General features: G+C 43.5%; 1 protein-coding gene across 2 annotated transcripts in view; it reads left to right on the top strand.

Annotated features, from left to right (window-relative positions):
• PLAA (phospholipase A2 activating protein) overlaps positions 1 to 25,219 on the top strand; it is a 42,769-nt gene that overhangs the window by 13,551 nt on the left and 3,999 nt on the right. For both annotated transcript variants that reach the window (XM_044271799.1, XM_044271808.1), the window contains exons 6-13: positions 2,218 to 2,353; positions 4,299 to 4,468; positions 4,884 to 5,041; positions 6,035 to 6,254; positions 7,179 to 7,241; positions 19,228 to 19,296; positions 20,652 to 20,753; positions 22,474 to 22,638. In XM_044271799.1, the coding sequence (XP_044127734.1) occupies positions 2,218 to 2,353; positions 4,299 to 4,468; positions 4,884 to 5,041; positions 6,035 to 6,254; positions 7,179 to 7,241; positions 19,228 to 19,296; positions 20,652 to 20,753; positions 22,474 to 22,638 (1,083 nt within the window). The remainder of the gene's footprint in view (positions 1 to 2,217; positions 2,354 to 4,298; positions 4,469 to 4,883; positions 5,042 to 6,034; positions 6,255 to 7,178; positions 7,242 to 19,227; positions 19,297 to 20,651; positions 20,754 to 22,473; positions 22,639 to 25,219) is intronic.

Genomic DNA, 25,219 nt, shown 5'->3' with positions numbered 1-25,219 from the left:
TTAAACGTCCTTTTATCCTTTTCCGGAGGATTTGGCTAAGAATTGGTAGTCCTTACCTATTGTCGACCCTCTAGTATCCTGCTTGGCAAAACATACCACTTTGCCTATGGCGGATGGGGCCTCATTCTCTGATCACAGGGATAAAAAACTGGAATCTTTTGCAAAATCATCCTTTGAAGCAGTGGGCACGGCACTGCGCCCCGTTTTTGACTCTACGTGGGTGAGCAAAGCTATGGGTGAGTGGGCAAACAAACTACTTCAGGGTCTCTCCTCGGGGGATCCCTCGGAGGAACTTTCCAACATTGCCCTGCAACTTTCCCTTGCCAGTTCGTATATTTGTGAAGCCTCTCTGGAGATGGCCAGACTAATGGCCCGCTCTTCAGCCCTTTTAGTGGCTATTCGCTGTACCCTTTGGCTCTCTAGATAATGCCTCAAAGTGTCCCTTGACGGCCCTCCCCTTTACCGGCAGCAGACTGGCACATGCCTGGATGAGATCATTTCTGACGTTACAGGTGGTAAGAGCTCTCATTTACCACAAAATGGGACGCGTTTCAACAAGTCAAAAAAGCGTAGGTTTCTTAGTTGCCCCTTTTTGGAGGTTTTCCAGCCCCCGACAAGTCTACTCCTTATCAGAAGTGCAAGCCTTCCTTCAAACTTCGCCCTTCCTGACATCCCCGCCAACAGGGCTCCAAGTCCTATACTTCTAAGACCTCCTCTGCATGATGTGCAGCTTTCAACTCCCTCCGATCAGGTGGGCGGCTGTCTTCATCTGTTCCGTCATGTCTGGCTGGCTCCCGTCTCGGATGCCTGGGTGAGAAAGATCATCTCGACCTCTCACTGTAATTCAGTGTCGTCGTCATAACTTGCTTTTTTCAGACTATCCACACTCTAATGCGGCAGGCAGTGATCGTCTCGGTTCCTGCATTCTACACCAATCTTTTTGTGGTCCCCAGGAGGAGGGTACATTCCGTCCTATTCTGGACCTCAAAGCCCTCAACCGCTTTCTTCGGCTCCGCTGCTTCCGGATGGAGTCCCTGAGATCGGTCATTGCGTTCATGGAACCAGGGGAGTACCAAGGACACTTACCTCCATGTTCCCATTTGCGTCAGTCACCAAAAATGTCTTTGGTTTGGTTTGCAGTGGGTCCTTTTCACTACCAGTTTTTAGCCCTCCCTTAAGAAGATTCTGGTGGCGGTCATGGCTCTGCTCCATGTCAGGGGTATAGTAGAGATTCCATATTTGGACGATATCCTGATAAAGGGTCCGTCATTCCTGGAAACGGCGGACAGTCTGCGCATTGTCCTGGATACCCTGGAACTCTTCGGATGGATCCTGAACCGGCCAAAGTCATGTCTTTATCCATCCCAGCTACTAACTTTTCTGGGCATGTTACTCAATACCTTTCAGGCCAAGGTACTCTTGCCCCCGGAGAAGCTATCCACTCTCCGTCTTCAGATTCTTAGTGTCGCCTCCTAGTGGCAGCAGCTATACCCATGGTCAAGCCTGTGTCCCCCAATCAACGGAAGAGAAACAGATTTTACGGTAAGTACAAAAATCTAGTTTTTTGCGCCCCCTGTTGAAATGAATGGGTCCGCACCAATTCCACAAAATTGCCTAATGGATGCGGACCCATTCATACGGTAGTGTGACTGTAGCCTAATACTAAGTAGAACTGGCTTAGTTGCCCATAGCAACCAATCGGTTTCCACATATCATTTTTCACAGTTCCTTTGGAAAATGAAAGGTGGGATCTGATTGATTGCTATGGCAACTAAGCCAGTTTTCCTTTACACTAGTTTTGATAAATCTCCCCCAATGTTTATGTACGTTACGTTTTCCTCTCTGGTAAGGCCCCTGCGGTTTATCCTTTTGGTCCACCTTCTCCTGCATTCACTGAATTTGTACATTCATACCCGCCAATCAGATGCTGATGACCTATCCAAAGGATAGATCATCAGTAAGAAAAAGGTATAGAATCCCTTTAATTCATTAAAGGTATTGATCGCTTTTGGGCAACACTGTCATTTTCTGGAAAGCATTTCCTGGTTCGCTGTCCCCTTCAATCTCTACAGTCTATAGCCATGTTCTAACATAACGCACTGTGGTGTATTAAAATGACAGACGTGGGTGAAGTAATATGACTAAATGTAAAAAGGAATATAAAACATATGCTGTTTTTCTATACAGTGACGGTACAGTATATTTTATAATTTTTAGATTTTGTGACTACGGGAGAGGACAGATCCATGCGAATTTGGAGGAAAGGAGAATGTACTCAGACAATTCGCCTACCTGCTCAGTCGGTGTGGTGCTGCTGTATCTTGGAGAATCAAGACATTGTTGTGGGATCGAGGTACATGCACATTAGGGATGTCTTCAGTGACGTGCAAGTTGTCTACCAGTGCAATATTAATGAGGCATGCACATTTATAATTGTTTGTCCTAGGTTCAGTCTACCAGAGGAACAGCAGTAAGGTGGATGTGCATGCACAGCCATACTTTATTACAGTTTACATCACTTCCTGTCATTTAGATATTGTAGAATAGAAAGCTGTGCACAATATAATAAAGTATTGGCTTTGTTCCAGTGTTTTACTGTGGATTCTGGGATAATAAATAGGCTCAAACAATGGTTAAGTGAATATATGAATAATAGACAGTGATGAAAGACAGATACAGCAGCAGTTATATAAAGTAAAGAAACAGGCCCTTAGCAAAGGTCAGATCTTAGTAAAGCTGGATTACGGTGCTGCCGATCACCTGATAAACAAGCAAAGCGTTCATTTATCGGGTGATCCTGTAGTTAGTGCAGGCACATAAATGATCGTTTCTGGCCGGCAGATTGTGCTGTCTAAACAACGGTCTGCTGTCCAGAGACAATGCAGCTGTATGAGGATGAGGAAGGGGATCACTGCATGGAAATGGCCTTCACTTAACGAGCAGCCGATTGTCGGGAAGGAACTCTTCCTGACAATTGGCTGCTCCTCAGCACATGTATATTCGCCTTTAGCTTTCGTTGCAAGCCAACGCCCAAGGTGGTGGATAAGATAAGATGTTCGAAAGATGTCTTATTTTGAACTTACCCTCAGTAACATGTAAGGAGTATTTATTCCCTTAATACCAACACTGGGATGGGCACAGAATATTCCAGAACATTGGTTAGCGGGTACTGTATGCGTGCAGTGCACATCATCTAAATTACTCAGGAAAGTGGTATAGTTCAGATCTGGTACACACAGTACTGGAAAATGAAAAAAGAAGGCCTAGAAATCCAGGCATTTGAAGATGAACTGTCTTGATCCTAAAACTGGTGACCTGGGAGACATTAAAATAGAGGATCTTCCCAGAAAAGAGCATCACTGTGGAGCTGGCAAATTCACTTGTGTGTAAATACAGTAGTATACGTTGGCATTTATCATGCTGAATCGCCTCCATGTGATGTCTCCTCTGTTCATATACACTGCGCCTGCCGCCTGCACTTGTTCTGTTGGGAGTTTAGTGCAGGTGCAGTGTTTGAATGGCAGAGACATCACATGGAGGTGATTTGCCTGGTCACATGACCCTCCATCATCAGCCATCTTATGAACGGGTCCTCCCGTGGACAGCACAAAGGACTTGGCAAACAAGGGGGCATACCTTATGAAATATAGAAAATAATGTAGAATACAAAGGCTACATTAGTAAGTGCCATATATTCATCTTACAAACACATTGGTCAGTAGTAAGCAGAAAGTGGCCAACCCCTTTAAGGATGGATTTGGGAGCAAATGTGTCAGCAATTTCTAATAAATATACATGCCTTTTATTATTTAAAAGCCCCATTAATTCCATGGCATTGTACATATGAAAAGGGGTTTACATAGTACAGGTACAATAAGCATGGACTAAGTGATAGGGAGAGGACCCTGCCCATGTGGGCTTACAATCTACAAGAGAAGAGGGAAGGTGAGGGTAGACGCTGGTATAGTGGCATCGGTGTTATTGCAGGTTGTAGGCTCTCCTGATTAGTTTTCAGGTTCTTTTGAAAGTTTGGATGGTAGAGAGAGTCTGATGTGTGGGGGCAACAGTGTCAGAGTATGAGTATGAATGATTTCTGTTATGCTATTATGTAACTAATATAACAGTATCAGGTGATATTGCAGTTTCTAAAGGTATGGCCACACACGGCAAAGTCCCCACCAAATCTGTGGCAAAATCTACCTGTGGGTTTCACCATATGCATTGTGTGAAACCTGCAGCATAAATTGCTGGTACATGTACAAACTTATTTTAAATGTGCTCTGCATCTGTTATTTTAGTGATGGTATTATCCGGGTGTTTACGGAGTCCCAGCAACGCATGGCCAGCGCGGAGGAAATCCAGGCGTTTGAAGATGAACTGTCCCAGGCAGTTATTGATCCTAAAACCGGTGACCTGGGAGACATTAAAATAGAGGATCTTCCCGGAAAAGAGCATCTCAGTGAACCTGGTAAATACAGAGCTGCTTTGAAAAAAACTAAGGTGGAATCTGAATTTTTATAAATCTCCCCCTTTATGTTTGGAGAATCAGCTGCATAGGCTAATGTGTTGTAATAGAAACTGTATTTGTAGAAATGGGAGATATATAGAGGGAACTCCATCTATTGCTGGGGATTTTTTTTTTACTTCGAAGTTTATGCATAGGTTGTATTTGCTCTTACGAGAATATACAGTCTGCTTGGCAAGATGCCAACAGTAAGCTGGTGTTCTTGTAGGGACAACACCTGCTTATATTGTACATAGCAGATGTAGCTCTGTTGCCTGGTGAGGTTGCACTTCTTTTTATCCATATCTAATGTGGTTTATGTCATTCCTTCTTTATTACACGGAAGCATTGAAACCATTCTTTTCTGTTACACGTATAGGCACAAAAGATGGACAGACACGTCTGGTGAACGAAGATGGCAAAGTAGAAGCCTACCAGTGGAGTGTTAGTGAAGGACGTTGGATCAAGATTGGGGATGTTGTTGGCTCTTCTGGAGCCACTCAGCAAACATCTGGAAAGGTTCAATTTGAAGGAAAAGTACGTAGACATCATTTACTGTTACTAACTTAAATGGAAAATCCAGTGAATATGATCTTCTGATATGTCATAGATACAAAGGAGAAAATCGCACAGCTTATAGACTTCCATTCAAATTGATAGTCATTTTCTCAGGATATTATGTCAGGTTAAGGGCTCATTGACACGACTGTGGGCTCTGTACCAATTTCGGTCTGCAATGCACAGGCACCAGCCGTGTGAATCCCGTATTGCGACGCAGATCCTATTAACTTGAATGGGTCTGCGATCCGCAATATACGGCAAAAAATAGGACATGTCCAATTTTTTGTGATGCGAATGAACGGCCCCAAAATCCCAAAGTAGCGCTGCGTAGTGCTTCTGTCGGGCTTCCGATCAATGTCTCCGCACCGTGCTATATCTTGAGGACTACGGACCCATTCAGGTCAATGGCTCTGCATCCGTGATACGGAATTCATGCAGCCGGTGCCTGTATATACAGGCACAGACAGCCTGCGGTCATGTGAATGAGCCCTTACACTAACACACAGAAGTCTAAGAATTCTGTAGAGTCTCTTCATTCCAGAAACCATCAGAAAGTAATTTTAACTGGATTTCTGATTGGGTTGTACAGTTCCTTACATCCAGAGCTCTAATTACACAGCACATAACTGCACATCTGGATCTGTCTACACTGGTTATTGCAAACCATACTACCTGTTTAATTCCATAGTCTATATAGCTTCGTAGGAATTTATGGGGTCATTTATCAAACTGGTGTAAAGTACAACTGGTTTAGTTGCCCATAGAAACCAATCAGATTCCACCTGTCATTTTTGGCAGCTTCTTTGGAAAATCAAAGGTGGAATCTTATTGGTTGCTATGGGCAACTAAGCCAGTTCAACTTTACACCAATTTGATAAATGACCCCATTAGTATTTGTTCATCAGTGGCATTTGGTATCATGTACTGTCAGAAAAACTGAAGAAAATCTGTATCTTCCCCTGACTATAGGAGTATGACTATGTGTTCACAATTGATGTGAATGAATCTGGGCCTTCCTACAAACTGCCATATAATGTCACAGAAGATCCATGGCTGGTTGCTCACAACTTCCTTCAGAGAAATGATCTGAACGCTATGTTCTTGGATCAAGTTGCAAAATTCATTATTGACAACACTGCTGGACAGACTATAACGGCGACAAATTCTGGGTTTGCTGATCCATTCACTGGTAAATTTTAGTGAAATACTGTAAATACCATTGCTCTTTTTATGTTGCATTTGACCACCCCTAGTAACTGGATGGGGATCTTGCAAACTGTATCCTGGTGACTCACAAGTGCAGGGTATGAAGACGCTGGTCTTGTGGGACACAGTCGTCTGTCTTTTTGTACAATTTTGTTATTACCGACAGGGGAGTATATGAAGGGAATGGGAAAAGTACAACTGCAAAGATCTTATAGTTGATGCGAAACTCCGCTGTAATGGAGGAAATGTAGGGAAAGCACATAAAAAATTGTATAGAATTAAGTTGATCAAAAGTAGTATCCACATCAATGAGCAACCATTCTGAAAGAAGTTAGCATAAATGGACCGTCTCTTCTCATCATGAATAGCTGCATGTTCCTGAAAGAGTCCTGGTGGTGCGGTATGACAAGACAATCTTAGATACCATAGTAAGGCTGGTTTCAAACAGTTGCCATCTTTACTGTGTATTTAGTTTAACCTGCCAGTCATCCACCGGAGACAGGGAATGGCAGGGACAGCCTAATCTCCCAGGGGTTCTGCATGTCAGTACTATACTGAGGACTGATCAGTGGGTCTGTCACTACAGCATAGTCTAGTTGACAGGTTATCTTTAAAGTCTGTAGTGAATTATGAAATTCATTACAGGCAAAACATTTTTCCATGGCATTTTTGGGTTTCGGTTGTGCGTTTTTGACAACTTTAATAAAACACTGCATGCTCCATGGCATTTTTGAGTTTTTTTTCTCTTAATCATATTAGAGTAACACCTGAAAATACGCTTGTTTGAAGTATACATAAACCCCACCGGAAATAAATGGTAAATGCATGCGCCATGTGTGAAGGAAGCCTAAAATAGCTATACTTCTGTGGCTTTATAAAACAAATGATGCTTAATCCTTCTTCATAGGTGGAGGCCGCTATATCCCTGGAGGTTTCTCTTCTAATCCTTCTGGCGCAGATCCATTCACAGGTAAGTGTTATTACTATTAGGGTCATTTAAAAAAACTGTGTAAAGTAGAACTGGCTTAGTTGCCCATAGCAACCCATCAGATTCCACCTTTCCATTTGTCAAAAGTGAAAGGTGGATTCTGATTGGTTGCTATGGGCAACTAAACCAGTTCTACTTTACACCAGTTTAATAAATGAACCCATATATATTTAATGATACAGTATTGTCAAATACAGTATAACTTGAGAAGATAGTAGCTGATCTATCTCCTGAGTAAACCCTGCCCAGCACCTCCCCCTTGATTGATGGCTTTGGCATTGTCCCCGTCGCACTCTTCTGCACTGGCAACAGTGGAAGTGTCAATCAAGACCAAGGGGGGAAGGCACGGAGCAGGGTTTACTGAGGAGAGTCTGAGCACTTGTCTGAGTTGGGACCGCCCACTGGGCACTTGAAGCCTTATTTGCATATATGATAAAAGTTTGTTTTCTCTGCAATTAGACCTCTTTCCATGACCACAAAGGTAGGTTTGGCTCCTTGAACATAAGTGATAAGTGGCAGGTATCACAGTAAATATTTTACTTCTATATAATAGCAGTGTCTTGAAGGTGAGGTTACTAGAGGGGATAGAGAGTTATAGATCCCCATAATAATACTATAGAAACAAGGTAAATAAAAGGGTAGTAAAAAGGGAATTTCTCGCTCGTATCATTGGGGGGGGGCACAGGAGACCATGGGTATAGCTGCTGCTGCCACTAGGAGGCGACACTAGGCAAAAAAAAGTGTTAGCTCCTCCTCTCAGCTATACCCCTCCTGCAGACACTGAGCTAATCAGTTTTAGCTTAGTGTCTGTAGGAGGAAGACTGCTACAGTTTTCTTTTCTTATTTTACTTTATTCCTCTTTAGGTACGGGAAACAGACTCCGGGCGTCTCTGTTTACCCGGGGAGGAAGGCTGGTGTCGGTTTCCCTCACCGCCCAACCTCCCCCAAGAAGGCAAAGTGGACCAGGGCAGCCTAGCTCTCCTGCATCCCGCCAGCCATGAGGTCGCCTGTATTTCTGCAGTCCCCCTCCACTCCAGCCTAACTATCACTTCGGTGCTAGTGGCTGAGGAGGTGACCCTGCTGGTTCCCCAAGGGGGGGGTGAAGAGAAGAGGAGGAAGATGGGGTGAGTATGGTGAGCACAGGGTAAGTATAATCCCCACCATCCACCACCTTCCCCTGTCATTTCCATCCCACCTCTCTATTCCTCCCCCATTCCACCAAAGTACTCCCTTTCAGCCTGCATTCCCTTCCGGCCTGGGTTTTCTCCTTTGTGGGCCCCTCCACCCCCTTCACCTCCGAGGCCGGCCGATAGCATTTCCCAGCGGTCACATTCCCACATTCGCTGCACCTTACTACCGGGCGTCCTGTATGCCTATCCCAGGCTTCTTCATCCACAATTCGGCCATCTCACGGCTGTTCGTCCCGTCTTCCGTTCCGGAAGTACTTCGGTCGGCTTACTCCTACGCAAGTCCCTGGCTTTGCGGCCTACTAGGCCATAACTGTGTATTGGGGTCGGGAACTGCCCCCTGGGTGCGAAATCTTCACGCTGAGACCTTCCCCTCCCTCGGGAGCCTGCTGAGCTCCGCCAATGGTCCTCGAGAGAAGAAAAAAATATATATAATAAGTTTACTCTTACTTGCTTGCCACCTTTTTGAGGCCGGCACCTATTGTGACTGGGTTTTTAAACTTCACATACGTAGATAATAAAAATGTAACCCCTTCCTGCCTCTTCATCCACTTGAGGCTGGGGCCTCAAATGTCAAATTATTGATTTAAAAATAAAAATGAATAAATAAAACCCTGTTAACCCTGGTGCTAGCCAGCGCTGAGCGTGGGTTTGAAACAGTTAACCCCTTCTACAGTTGATGCATGTGCGCTCCCGCCTCATGCTGTCACTCCTTCCGCACTTTTCCTTCAATCCACTGGATGTGGTACGCGCTGTATCATGCCACCCTCCCTTCCACATTCGGAGTATTTGCACTATCACTGGTTACTGTATATCCAGTCGCATTACCCCTCCTTCCATAGAAGGAATAACTGCACTACCAATGTATACCGTACATCCTATCGCATTACCCCCCCCCCCCCACTATAGGTGACGTAATTACAAACCGGATTCCCAAAAAGTTGGGACACTAAACAAATTGTGAATAAAAACTGAATGCAATGATGTTGAGATGGCAAATATCAATATTTTATTTGTAATAGAACGTAGATGACAGATCAAACGTTTAATCCGAGTAAATGTATCATTTTAAAGGAAAAATACGTTGATTCAAAATTTCACGGTGTCAACAAATCCCCAAAAAGTTGGGACAAGTAGCAATAAGAGGCTGGAAAAAGTAAATTTGAGCATAACAAAGAGCTGGAAGACCAATTAACACCAATTAGGTCAATTGGCAACATGATTGGGTATAAAAAGAGCTTCTCAGAGTGGCAGTGTCTTTCAGAAGCCAAGATGGGTAGAGGATCACCAATTCCCACAATGTTGCGCAGAAAGATAGTGGAGCAATATCAGAAAGGTGTTACCCAGCGAAAAATTGCAAAGACTTTGCATCTATCATCATCAACTGTGCATAACATCATCCGAAGATTCAGATAATCTGGAACAATCTCTGTGCGTAAGGGTCAAGGCCATAAAACCATACTGGATGCCCGTGATCTCCGGGCCCTTAAACGACACTGCACCACAAACAGGAATGCTACTGTAAAGGAAATCACAGAATGGGCTCAGGAATACTTCCAGAAACCATTGTCAGTGAACACAATCCACCGTGCCATCCGCCGTTGCCAGCTGAAACTCTACAGTGCAAAGAAGAAGCCATTTCTAAGCAAGATCCACAAGCTCAGGCGTTTTCACTGGGCCAGGGATCATTTAAAATGGAGTGTGGCAAAACGGAAGACTGTTCTGTGGTCAGACGAGTCACGATTCGAAGTTCTTTTTGGAAATCTGGGACGCCATGTCATCCGGACCAAAGAGGACAAGGACAACCCAAGTTGTTATCAACGCTCAGTTCAGAAGCCTGCATCTCTGATGGTATGGGGTTGCATGAGTGCGTGTGGCATGGGCAGCTTGCATGTCTGGAAAGGCACCATCAATGCAGAAAAATATATTCAGGTTCTAGAACAACATATGCTCCCATCCAGACGTCATCTCTTTCAGGGAAGACCCTGCATTTTTTAATGGCTGCGTAGGAGAAGGATCCGGGTACTGAAATGGCCAGTTTGCAGTCCAGATCTTTCACCTATAGAGAACATTTGGCGCATCATAAAGAGGAAGGTGCAACAAAGAAGGCCCAAAACGATTGAACAGTTAGAGGCCTGTATTAGACAAGAATGGGAGAGCATTCCTATTTCTAAACTTGAGAAACTGGTCTCCTCGGTCCCCATACGTCTGTTGAGTGTTGTAAGAAGAAGGGGAGATGCCACACAGTGGTGAAAATGGCCTTGTCCCAACTTTTTGGGGATTTGTTGACACCATGAAATTCTGATTCAACATATTTTTCCCTTAAAATGGTACATTTTCTCAGTTTAAACTTTTGTTCCGTGATTTATGTTTTATTCTGAATAAAATACTAGAAGTTGGCACCTCCACATCATTGCATTCAGTTTTTATTCACGATTTGTATAGTGTCCCAACTTTTTTGGAATCCGGTTTGTACCACTGGATACCGCACCCTCTGTTGCATTACCCTCTTCCTTAGGTGGCATTGCCACTGGATACGGTATTTGCTGTAGCATTACCCCTACAGCCGGTTCCATTACCGCCTTCCATAGGTGGAGTAATTGCACTACCACTGGATGCTGTTTTGCCTGTCGCGTTACCCTCTTCCATAGGCGGAGTAATTGCACTACCACTGGTTACGGCACAGCTGGTCCCATTACCCCCTTCCATAGGCGGAGTAATTGCACTACCACTAGATGCTGTCCTTTGTTTCTTTACCATCACTGTACATCCTGTTGCATTACCTCCTTCCACAAGTAGAGTAACTGCACAAACATTTGATACTGTGACTACTACGCCACCGCACCGGATACTATATCTCCTATCATATTCCTCCTCTTTCACGGATGGGGTGTGGCAAGAGACAGTACATACTAGTGCCCTATACTCCTCGTCTGGTGGAATACGAGTGCCACCACTGGTTACTGCGGCTACTTCCGCATTATCACCTTCATTTTTGTGTGCTGGTTTTGAGCACCAAAATGGCGGCCTCTGTCCTCCCAGAAGGGGTTACCCCTCAACACTTGTGGGGATTATATACCCCAACCACCTTACATGGTTGGTTATCATACTTCACATCTTCATTATGTAGTGCGTGGGCCCTAGAACTGAATATTGTGGTTACTATTAAGCGAGTCGAGTGTTGCACTGACTCTGAATACTCTATCCACTACTCCTTATCAGGTGGAGTGTTTATGCTAGCACTACTTAACTTGTCTAATATGATATGGGACCATGGTTCCTACTGTATTGCCTCCCCCTCTGGTGGAATATTGTGCTAGCACTAGATACTGTGGCCTATACTGTATGGCCCCCTCCTCAGGTGGAGTATGATACTAGCAGTAGATACTATGGCTTCAATAGCCTCCTCCTCAGGTAGAGTATTGCAATCCCACTAGATCTTGTGGCTACTTCTGTATGGCCCCATTCTCAGATGGAGAATTTGCCTTAGCCCTAACCTTTTTTATCTTCTACTGTATTGTTCCCTTCTCAGTCTCTGGGTTTACAGTCGCCCCGATAGCTGTGGTGGCTCCCATGTTGCTCCCTTCCCCACATCTTGCATTTACACTGGGTATTGGTTCTGTGGTTTCTAACAGTTCGCCTTCTGTTCCACAACGTGTTTCGGCCCTGGTTTGTAGGCTGTAGCTCCTTTCGCGTCCCTCCTTCTACAGATAAAACCTTCACTCTGGTCCTAGGTGTGGTGATTGTATCTACATTTCACTCTGAGGTGGACCTTTTACTAATTTTACACTACCAATGAATGCCATTGCTCTGACAATTGTAGTCTTTCTGCTGGCGCTTAACGTTATAGCTGACATGCTCATTCATTCCTGATGACATGGTCATCTGCATTACTTCCTTCATCAAACCAGGCATTTGCAATTGCACGAATGCTATAGCTGATGAGCCCCTCACTTCGGGTGTGCACTATTGCGGTGTTCTTCAGTTGGCATAGCCTCCTCGTTTGTATGACACTTGCCTACCACATTGTTTCAGTCACAAGTGGGACATGGGCGCTAACAGTTGATGCTGTGACACCATCAGCACTGCCTCTCAAGACATGAGTAATGTCTCGGTAGTGGACATACTTCTTCATGGCTCATTCCGTGAGTCTGCTTTATTACTCCCCCGCAGAACAGGGTTGTGGTCACTTCCTGCCACCGCTAATAGAGGTTTCATTGCTGGAACGCAGCACCCTTTCTACTTTATGTCCCTCCGCAAGACTAATGATTGCACTCTCCCCCAAGATACTGTTTCTGTCTACCTGGCCAGTATCCATACTCATGAGGTTGACGTCTTACTGCTCTGGAATACCGGCACTATTTTTTTTATGTGCCTAGTGTTTCTCTGGTACTGTTGGGACGTTGGACATAGGGGTGGGCGATATAGATGATATGCGATATAAATCTGGCCAACGATGGAGATTTTGTTTATATCGCAGTGAAACATGGCATGCGCCGCTCTCGGCACTCACCATGTTCTCCTGAGCCGGCACAGTAGAAAAGGAGGGAGTCCCTCCCTCCTCACTGTGTGCTGCTGCCGCTGACCACCAATGAGAACAGACTAGGAGGAGGAGGGGAGGGACTGTGGCCACTGCACCACCAATGAGAACAGAGGGGATGAGGAGGGGAGGGACTGTGGCCACTGCACCACCAATGAGAACAGAGGGGATGAGGAGGGGAGGGACTGAATACAAACGTAGCCTGCATGTGCCGGCCATATCCCATACTCCTCAGGGGTTAATTGCGGCGGATCACAGCCGGGTATGTGATATGGCTGGCACATGCAGGCTACGTTTGTATTCAGGCATATTAACTATATTAATTGGTGGCACAGTGGCCACAGCCCCTCCCTTCTACTCCCCCTTCGAAGTATTATATTAATTGCGGCCGCCGAACCCCCCCCACGATTAAATCATTGGTGGCAGTGGCCCCATGGTGGCAGCTTCTGATCGGAGCCCCAGCAGTGTAATCGCAGGGCTCCGATCAGTTACCATGGCATCCAGGATGCTGCCATAGTCGGCTGCCTGCTGCTGTGTGCACTATGCACAGAGCAGCAGGGAGAATGTGAAGTCCTATTCACCCTAATAGAGCTCTATCAGGGTGAAAAGGACAAGCTTAAAATGATATCGCAATATAGATTTTAGGCCATATCGCCCACCCCTAGTTGGACATCGTCCTCACACTCCCTCCTGGAGGAGTATTTCTATCATCTCTGCCACTGACCACATTCTCCCCTTCAGGCAGAGTTGCTACACTGACAGTATACACTACGTGCAGAATTATTAGGCAAATGAGTATTTTGACCACATCATCCTCTTTATGCATGTTGTCTTACTCCAAGCTGTATAGGCTCGAAAGCCTACTACCAATTAAGCATATTAGCTGATGTGCATCTCTGTAATGAGAAGGGGTGTGGTCTAATGACATCAACACCCTATATCAGGTGTGCATAATTATTAGGCAACTTCCTTTCCTTTGGCAAAATGGGTCAAAAGAAGGACTTGACAGGCTCAGAAAAGTCAAAAATAGTGAGATATCTTGCAGAGGGATGCAGCACTCTTAAAATTGCAAAGCTTCTGAAGCGTGATCATCGAACAATCAAGCGTTTCATTCAAAATAGTCAACAGGGTCGCAAGAAGCGTGTGGAAAAACCAAGGCGCAAAATAACTGCCCATGAACTGAGAAAAGTCAAGCGTGCAGCTGCCAAGATGCCACTTGCCACCAGTTTGGCCATATTTCAGAGCTGCAACATCACTGGAGTGCCCAAAAGCACAAGGTGTGCAATACTCAGAGACATGGCCAAGGTAAGAAAGGCTGAAAGACGACCACCACTGAACAAGACACACAAGCTGAAACGTCAAGACTGGGCCAAGAAATATCTCAAGACTGATTTTTCTAAGGTTTTATGGACTGATGAAATGAGAGTGAGTCTTGATAGGCCAGATGCCTGGATTGGTAAAGGGCAGAGAGCTCCAGTCCGACTCAGACGCCAGCAAGGTGGAGGTGGAGTACTGGTTTGGGCTGGTATCATCAAAGATGAGCTTGTGGGGCCTTTTTGGGTTGAGGATGGAGTCAAGCTCAACTCCCAGTCCTACTGCCAGTTTCTGGAAGACACCTTCTTCAAGCAGTGGTACAGGAAGAAGTCTGCAAGGTAAGAAAAACATGATTTTCATGCAGGACAATGCTCCATCACACGCGTCCAAGTACTCCACAACGTGGCTGGCAAGAAAGGGTATAAAAGAAGAAAATCTAATGACATGGCCTCCTTGTTCACCTGATCTAATCCCCATTGAGAACCTGTGGTCCTTCATCAAATGTGAGATTTACAAGGAGGGAAAACAGTACACCTCTCTGAACAGTGTCTGGGAGGCTGTGGTTGCTGCTGCACGCAATGTTGATGGTGAACAGATCAAAACACTGACAGAATCCATGGATGGCAGGCTTTTGAGTGTCCTTGCAAAGAAAGGTGGCTATGTTGGTCACTGATTTGTTTTTGTTTTGTTTTTGAATGTCAGAAATGTATATTTGTGAATGTTGAGATGTTATATTGGTTTCACTGGTAAAAATAAATAATTGAAATGGGTATATATTTGTTTTTTGTTAGGTTGCCTAATAATTATGTACAGTAATAGTCACCTGCACACACAGATATCCCCCTAAAATAGCTAAAACTAAAAACTACTTCCAAAAATATTCAGCTTTGATATTAATGAGTTTTTTGGGTTCATTGAGAACATGGTTGTTGTTCAATAATAAAATTAATCCTCAAAAATACAACTTGCCTAATAATTCTGCACTCCCTGTATGGTCTTTGACGAGGCTTCCCATCTTAGATGTTTCTGGCTTCGGCTTTGCTTCTACCTATCACCAAGGTATTTTGTTCTTTGGCATACGGTTGGGCATGCCTGTTTCAGGCAGTTTTCTCTGTGGAGTATCGGGCAGCTTCCCTCGCTAGAAGTCTCACGACAAGCCTCTATGACTCTCCTGCGGTCTTTACCTTTTTGGTTCTGCTTCCATGAGTATATTCCTGGGGATCTCTCTCTCCTTTTTTTCACAGTGCGGTTGTCTTGTCTCTGTACGGTTTTCTTAGTCCGTCTAAAGTCAGTCATGTTATGGTCCTGGATCCAGCATCACTCACATTCTTCCTCTTGTCCGGTGACAGTGGTTATTTTGGCCACACCCTTATGCCGCATTCCTCTCTGCTGCACAGCTGGGAAGCTATTGATCCCCCGAGGACACTTTTTTTTTTTTCCTCTGACTTCTCCCCAGTGGCCTATGGTTTATACCTCTGACTGGCTCCCATTGTGTTTTTTCTTTTTTTTTTATCTCCCTTTGCCATCCTTTATTTCATATTGATGAGTGATTGGATTCCATAATTTATATTCTCTTGTTGTGCTGGATCTTTTCCAAATGGGTGGCTACTCTGTTTTTCCCTTGCAAATTGGTTCACAGATGTTGCCTCATCTACCTGGGAGATCGCTACAGGACTGGTCCTCTGCCATCTGCCTAGTGATTCCTTCCAAATTACCAATTTTTTTCCTGTGTTGAAATACCCCATCTGTCTGGGTCCGTTTGTTGCTCGTTTGCCGGTTTTCATTCATACCTGGATTCTACAGGCCCATTTCTGTGAGTTGACCTCCCTCGGTTTTCTGTGTGGCCTATTGTCATACAAGACATCTTGGCTTTCCAGTCTGGGCTTCCACTTTATGGGCAGTCTTAGCTTTGTTCTGGATTCTGTTACCTCCCCATGGTACTGCTTTAGAACATCCCATGGTCTCCTGTGTCACCCAATGACATAGGATTTTTGTGCTTATCTGTAAAATCCTTTTCTCGCGGAGTTCATTGGGGGACACAGTACCCACCCAGTACATACATCGCTGGCTTTTCCTGATGGGTCCCACCTGTCCTCGGTTCTGACCCATCTTCACTTCTCTTCTTATTCTTGCTTTCTGTTGGTTTCTCCTGGCTGCTCCTACTGCTTTTGTACAAACCGATTTGCTCAGTGTCTGCAGGGGTAGGTATAGCTGAGAGGAGAAGCTAACCCTTTTTTTGCCTAGTGTCGCCTCCTAGTGGCGGCAGCAGCTATACCCATTGTCTCCTGTGTTCCCCAATGAACTCGGTGAGAAAAGGATTTTACAGGTAAGCGCAAAAATCCTATTACATGCACCCTTCCCTCGATTCCACTACAGCTTAAAGGGACACTGACAGGCCCAATAACCATAATTAGCTGTACATATCCATGCACAGGTCTTCTCATGTGCATTTAAAACATATAAGTATCCCCCCTGTCCACATTATGAATACTGCAAACTCGTGTTTTATAACCTGAAGTAATCCCTGTTCTTTCTGCCCAAGGGGCAGGGTTTCAGCTTCTCTGGGCACAAGAGAAGCTGAAACCCGCCCCTTGGGCAGAAAGAACAGCGATTAGTTCAGGTTATAAAACACGAGTTTGCAGTATTCATAATGTGGACAGGGGTTATACTTATATGTTTTTAATGCACATTAGAAGACCTGTGCATGGATATGTACAGCTAATTATGGTTATTGGGCCTGTCAGTGTCCCTTTTAAGGGGTTTGTTTGCTTTTTTATATTAACGACCTATCCTTGGGATAGGTCATCAATATCAGATCGGCATGAGGGGAATGGGACAGCTGAGATGTAATTACACCTGATTGCCACTGCAGTTGTGGTGAAGAGCAAGTAAACAGTGAAGAGAAGTTTTCTCTTCAAACATTTGATTGGCGGGGGTGCCGGGAGTCAGCTTCCCGCCGATCTGATATTATTGACCTAGCCTAAGGATATGTCATCAATATAGAAAAAACAGACTGCCCCTTTAAGTGGGTGATTGAAGTCAATGGGAGCAGCTCTGCAGTAACCATCTTCGTAGACGGTGCGGTCTGTTTCTGGCGCCAGAGCTATTGTGGATCAGCTAGTGATGGCCTATCCTGTGAATAGGCCATCACTTGATAAAGGTTGAACAATCCCTTTCGATGAAAAGAGGGTATTATTTGCTGTATGGCAAACTTGTAAATCTGGATAAAAAGGTCTTAATATTACACCTACAGACATTTGTGGGGCCCATTACCTTAGTATGCCTCCTGTTTAAAGACATTGACGCCTGAACTTAATGTTGACTGTGTGGAAATAAGGATACATCCGGCTTACTAAAAAAATGGCATTAGCAGTTTTATGCTGTTCATTCACATTGGTAAGGAAAGCCCCATGGTTGGCCAAGTCTTCTTATTTGACAGCCTTGCTGCTTCTGTCCATCAGTAATCTTGTGCAAGCTCCATATGCATGTGCGGGTTCCTTGGACACTTGGTGCAGATGAGATGTACTACCAAGGGTCCAGGTAACTAGCACAGACACACTGGGCCTCATTTATCAAAGCTGCCATAGCACCCAATCAGATCTCACCCGTCATTTCTTTAGAACACTTTAGGGGAAAAAAAAAACGTGAACTCTGATTAGTTGCGATACTATCCACGTCATGTGTGTAATATATATAATATTCCATTTAAACAAAATAAAATGAGACAATCCTATAGGGGAGACTTATCAAACTGATACGAATTTAGCTATCCAGACTAATTGAACGAATGATTTTTAGGCCAAACTGAGTACAATGAGTACACATTAGATGCACTGTATTTTCATAGTAACAGGTTCGATTTAAAGGGGAAAAACTGTTTTCCTGTGTCTGCTCATATACCCCAGATAGATGTTGGTGAGAGATTTAATGACATTATATAGAATCTTTTTTGATCTTCAAAAAATGATGGCTCTGTATGCACATAAGCTTAAAAACCAGGTTGTGTATGACTGGTTTATATACAGATAAACATATAGAAAATGATACAAGGAAATATGGGTGTCATAAACACATTGCTCCAAGTGTGTGGTGGCTAATATTCAGATTAACAGTGCAGTAAACCTCAGGAAAGGTGCTAGGAAATGCTCTGAAAATCATCCATTCTTGGATGCTCCCATATATTGTACCAGCAACGTAGGAGGCTTGTTAGAAGTTCCTATTTCTCAGGAGGGCCCAACTCCTTTTGAAGATGGAGGACTGTAGACAGGAGGCTGATTAGGTCTCTTGGGAATAGGAAATTGCGAGAAAGAGGTGATCAGGCAGCAACCATACCGTATATCAAAGCATCCCGGGCTTCAAAGAAACCAATTTAGCTCATAGTGTGCAAGGTTGCTGTAGGTTAAACTCCAGTTGGCTCTCAGGTAACTTCTTTCTGTTGTCTTATTTTAGACTTTGTTGGATTTTTTTTCTTTTTTCTTACTGAATTTTAGCTTTCTGAGTTGTTCTCATTATCGTAATCACAGTGGAAATATCTCTATTGCAAAATGCCAGTTATTCCATTTTAACGCCCATAGCATTTAGAACTTGTCCAGTGACAGTTAAAGGGGTTGTCTCATCATAGACAATGGGGGGCATATCGCTAGGATATGCCCCCATTGTCTTATAGGTGCGGGTCCCACTGATGGAACCCGCACCTATATAGAGTACGGAGCCCCCATTGTCCATGATGACAACCCCTTTAGGAAATGGCAGATATTTGTTGCACATTACTATTTTATGTATTCTTTTTTACACAATTCTTTTGTTTCACAATGTGTTAGAGGTGCTCAGTATTCATTGTCTTGTTCTTGTAAGAAAATAGAATACTATTTATAGTAAATTTTTCCAAAGTTGTTGTCTCCTTTATGTGATCTTTTCATCTTTGTAGGTGGCAGTCGATACATGCCTGGCTCATCTTCAAATATTCCTGCTGCAGGCGCCGGAGACCCATTTACAGGTGACTATTAGTAAAACATCAGTAAAAAGGTTTTATCCTTCATGTCTTCTAAGCATCTTTAAAGGGCATCAGTCAGCCGATTTGTACCTATGACACTGGCTGTCCTGTTCCATGTGCACTTGGCAGCTGAATACATCTGTGTTGGTCACATGTTCATATGTGCCCACGTTACTGAGAAAAATGATGTTTTATTATATGCAAATTAGCCTCTGGGAGCAATGGGGGCGTTGCTGTTACTCCTAGAAGCTCTGCCACATCCTCTGCACTTTGACAGGCCTGGGACAAACACAGATGCCATCAGCTGCCAAGAGCACTTGTAACAGGTCAGCTAGATTCATATGCATGTTGATTAGATGTACTCTAGGTTTATCAGCTGTAATTCTCTAAAAAAAAAGGGGACAATCTTACTCCAGAATGGCTATGCTATGGCTATGTTTTGGTGTGGTAGTTACATGCATTTCTGCAAGCCCTATTCAGATATATGGGAAGTCACAGAAGTGACTGCAACACATCTGTCATGTTAATATACCCTAAGACGTACGTTTCAGGGTTTATTTATTGCAATTACACCACAAAGCTGTAAAATTGCACTTTAAAGGGCATCTGTCAGCAAATTTGTAAAATGAACTTTTAATATAGGCAAATGAGCCTTTAGGAGCAATGCAGGCCTTGCGTTACTCTCTCTACAGCTGCTGCACCCTCTCCACTATGATTTACAGGCCAGGCAGTGTAAACGCCATCATACATGGCCCCGTCGATCAAAATGCAGAGGGAGCAGTAGCTGCACAGAGACCAGAGTCTCTAGGTGTAACGGTAACGCCCCATTGCTCCTAGAGGCTCATTTGCATATATCAAACATAATTTTTCTCAGCAATGTGGGCACATATGAACATGGGACCCACACAGATGCTTCAAAGTGCACATGTAACAAGTCGGCCAGTTTCAGAGCTACAAATCTGCTGATAGATGCCCCTTAAACAAAACTTTCAAAACGATATAACTTCATTAGCTCCATTGGATAACACCGCACGGCCTAGTTTCCAGTGTTGTGTGCAGTGTTATTCAATGGAGACTGCTGATGGATAGGTCTGATCATGTGCCCCTCCAACAGTGGCCATGTCTGAACAGGAGCGCCATAAGGTCAATGAAGGGAGTGTATTGAAACGAGGGGTAGACCTCACATATAAAGCCATCGCAGCTGATCCCATAACATGACTAAGTGGCTTATATAACTTTTTTCTATAGTTTATCTACTCACAGCATGAAAATATGGATAAATTAGCTGCAATTATGTCCATGGTATAGCACAACCAGGTTTCCAAAAGACCCTTACATAAGGATTGTTTCCCTTGCAGGAAGGAATGCCTACAGATCAGTTGCTGGACAGATTCCAAACACATACTTTCCTAAGAAGGAGCCCGTCACTTTTGATCAGGCAAACCCAGCACAAATTTTGGGTGAGTATTTAGTAATACCGACTTACACATTTGGTGTAGGTATTACAGGGGATGTGTAATCAGAAAATGATATGGTTTCAATCAAGTCTAATACAAGACAGATTTGTTAACAATTCTTAGTTATGTCATTTTTAAATTGTATGTAAAAAAAAACAAAAAAATCCTATAATATTGCAATTTTCACACTGGCCACTAAGCCTAATATGCAGAGACTGACCTTCTGTGGAGATCACTTTTCATCAGTCACCTCACTATCATCACAAGCAGGATCTCATCCATGACTGAGAATAAGGCTAGGTCTACACGATGACATTTGTTGCGCGACAAAAACTCGTGCAATATTTGTCGCACAACTATTTTTATAATGGCAGTCTATGGTGTCGCACTGCAACATGCGACATGCTGCGACTGCGTCACAACAGTCGCAGAAAGAGCCATCTCGAATGGATTTTCTGCGACTGTTGCGTCGCAGTCGCAGCATGTTGCAGTGCGACACCATAGACTGCCATTATAAAAATTGTCGCGCGACATTAGTCGTGTAGACCTAGCCTAAGAGATGGTTGCAGCTCACCTTCTCTCCCTCCACTCAGGTCAGAGCATGCCTAGAAAACTCTCCCATCGAAGTCCGAGTCCCCTCCACTCTATTGTGGTGGCTTCTGTAAATCATGTCAAAGTGCTGAACCACTCAGGCAAGATTGATGCCCCTATTATCACGTTCAGGAAATAGAAATTAGAGTTGACAAATTCCCTTTAGGGTCAATTCCTAAATTGTGCCACATATAAAACTGATGTGTAAGGCTCTGTTTTTTACGAAAGGGTCCATAGTAAATTGCTTTTGTAATTGATTGTAATGGATCATTTTTACCTATAACAGGTACTTTGGTTCTCTGAGCAGCACCCTGTGCAGTGCTGCTATCGAGCGAGGCAATTTGATGTAATGGAACCAAGATGCAAGTGTGAACAGTATTATAGTTTCATACTACACATGACGGACCATATCATGTTGTACCACTATTCGCAAAACTTAATCTGCGTTTTTCTAGTATGAATGTTTAGTTTGTTGCAAGGGGGGCATGTATTTACAGACCCCACAGCATGGCTGGACCTGCAGTGATGATCATACTTACCTTATTACTGCCGCTAAGTTCCGGCTTCATTGCTGCCCTGTCAACTTTGAAAGTCCCGGGTTTCCCGCATCAACATCCGTTTTGACGTGGGGCACGTGTCCACTGCAACCAATGACTGGCCATAGCAGTGAAGTGTCACCCATGCAGCACGTGACCATAGTAATGTGCTGCACTGGCGACCTGTGACTGCTGCGGCCAGTTATTAGCTGCAGTGGTCATGTGCTCCATGTCAAATATGATCACAGCAGGTCTGGCCATGATGTGGGAATCTGTAAAAAAAAAAAAAAAAAAAAAAAAAAAAAAAAAAACTTCATAAAAGGTGCACAAAGTGCAATACATCACTAGCTGATTGGTGGGGGTCCGACGCTGTGCACCCCCCACCGATCAGTTGTTTGGAGCTCCGTTGCTGGAAGCTGGCCCCAAAACTCCACTTGATGGGAGCAGCACTGAAGTGAGGAGCTCTGTCCGCTGCACAGCTGACGGTGCTGTGTAGTCCCAACTGCGACTTCCAGCAATGGAACTACACCTGATGGGTAGAGGTGCAAGGTGTCAGACGTGTCGGATTATTGTTCAAGGTCTTTCATTGCAAATAGGTAAAATGAAACAACTGAACGAGTCCGCTCCTGAAGAATACAGAATGCCCGAGGATGACTTAATTACACTTGACAAGCTACTGTCCTTAATCGTTAATACCTCAAGAGAAACTGCCACTGCTCAACAAGTAGACACATTGTGGAGGGCAGTCAAGTGGCCTGAAGGTAAGCTTTGCATTCCAATAATTTAGGATAATTCATGCCCTAATGGCTGTATGTACACTGATATGGGGAAGGCTGCCAATCATTACGACCATCCGCGGGGCTCCTAAGCCCAGAAAGAGCAGGAAATAAAAATGAATGAAACGCATGAATCCTGAATCTCCTGCTCTATACAATGCTGCCTGCAGATGACTGTAGGCCAGAAGATGAACGGCGGCCATTTTATTTCACACTGACTATTTCCACAGAGACAAAATAAACCATTACAAACACGGAAAAATATTTGGCAATGTATTTATAAAACTAATATTCCACTATTGTCCGATCATTCTATTTATTCCCAGAGAACCCTTTTAACCCCTTAAGGACACAGCCCTATTTCACCTTAAGGACCAGGCCATTTTTTGCAAATCTGACCAGAGTCACTTTAAGTGCTGATAACTTTAAAACGCTTTGACTTATCCAGGCCATTCTGAGATTGTTTTTTCGTCACATATTGTACTTCATGACACTGGTAAAATGAAGTCAAAAAAATTATTTTTTTTGCACCAAAAAATACCAAATTTAACAAAAATTTGGAAAAATTTGCAAATTTCAAAGTTCCAGTTTCTCTACTTCTGTAATACATAGTAATACCCCCAAAAATTTGGATGACTTTACATTCCCCATATGTCTACTTCATGTTTGAATTATTTTGGGAATGATATTTTATTTTTTGGGGATGTTATAAGGCTTAGAAGTTTAGAAGCAAATCTTGAAATTTTTCAGAAATTTACAAAAACTCAATTTTTAGGGACCAGTTCAGGTCTCAAGTCACTTTGCGAGGCTTACATAATAGAAACCACCCAAAAATGACCCCATCTAAGAAACTACACCCCTCAAGGTATTCAAAACTGATTTTGAATACGTTGTTAACCCTTTAGGTGTTGCACAAGAGTTATTGGCAAATGGGGAGGAAATTTGAGAATTTTATTTTTTTGTCTAATTTTTCATTTTAACCCATTTTTTCCACTAACAAAGCAAGGGTTAACAGCCAAACAAGACGGTATCTTTATTGCCCTGACTCTGCTGTTTACAGAAACACCCCATATGTGGCCGTAAACTACTGTACGGCCACACAGCGGGGCGTAGAGTGAAAGGTGAGCCGTGGGGTTTTTGGAAGGCTGATTTTTATGGACTGGTTTATTTACACCATGTCCCATTTGAAGCCCCCTGATGCACCCCTAGAGGAGAAACTCCCTAAAAGTGACCCCATCTAAGAAACTACACCCCTCAAGGTATTCAAAACTGATTTTACATACGTCGTTAACCCTTTAGGTGTTGCACAAGAGTTATTGGCAAATGGCGATGAAATTTGAGAATTTCATTTTTTTGCCTAATTTTCCATTTTAACCCATTTTTTCCACTAACAAAGCAAGGGTTAACAGCCAAACAAGACTGTATCTTTATTGCCCTGACTCTGCTGTTTACAGAAACACCCCATATGTGGCCGTAAACTACTGTACGGCCACACAGCGGGGCGTAGAGTGAAAGGTGAGCCGTGGGGTTTTTGGAAGGCAGATTTTGCTGGACTGGTTTATTTACACCATATCCCTTTGAAGCCCCCCTGATGCACCCCCAGATTATAAACTCCATAAAAGTGACCCCATCTAAGAAACTACACCCTTCAAGGTATTCAAAATGGATTTTACAAACTTTGTTAACCCTTTAGGTGTTGCACAAGATTTAATGGAAAATAGAGATACAATTTCAAAATTTCACTTTTTTGGCAGATTTTCCATTTTAATTTTTTTTTTCCAGTTACAAAGCAAGGGTTAACAGCCAAACAAAACTCATTATTTATGGCCCTGATTCTGTAGTTTACAGAAACACCCCATATGTGGTCGTAAACCGCTGTACGGGCACACGGCAGGGCGCAGAAGGAAAGGAATGCCATACGGTTTTTGGAAGGCAGGTTTTGCTGGACTGGTTTTTTTTACACCATGTCCCATTTGAAGCCCCCCTGATGCACCCCTAGAGTAGAAACTCCAAAAAAGTGACCCCATTTTAGAAACTACGGGATAGGGTGGCAGTTTTGTTGGTACAAGTTTAGGGTACATATGATTTTTGGTTGCTCTATATTACACTTTTTGTGCGGCAAGGTAACAAGAAATAGCTTTTTTGGCAGCGTTTTTTATTTTTTTATTTACAACATTCATCTGACAGGTTAGATCATGTGGTAATTTTATAGAGCAGGTTGTCACGGACGCGGCGATACCTAATATGTATACAATTTTTTTTATTTATGTACGTTTTACACAATGATTTCATTTTTAAAACAAGAAAAATGTTTGTGTCTCCATAGTCTAAGAGCCATTGTTTTTTCAGTTTTTGGGTGATTATCTTAAGTAGGGTCTCATTTTTTGCGGGATGAGATGACGGTTTGATTGGCACTATTTTGGGGTGCATATGACTTTTTGATCGCTTGCTATTACACTTTTTGTGACGTAAGATGACAAAAAATGGCTTTTTTTACACCGTTGTTATTTTTATTTTTTTACGGTGGTCACCTGAGGGGTTAGGTCATGTGATATTTTTATAGAGC

Source organism: Bufo gargarizans, chromosome 1 (genome assembly GCF_014858855.1).
Source record: "Bufo gargarizans isolate SCDJY-AF-19 chromosome 1, ASM1485885v1, whole genome shotgun sequence".
Taxonomy (NCBI): Eukaryota; Metazoa; Chordata; class Amphibia; order Anura; family Bufonidae; genus Bufo; species Bufo gargarizans.
Note: the sequence above shows the minus strand (reverse complement) of the source record. Positions and strands in the feature narration are given on the sequence as shown.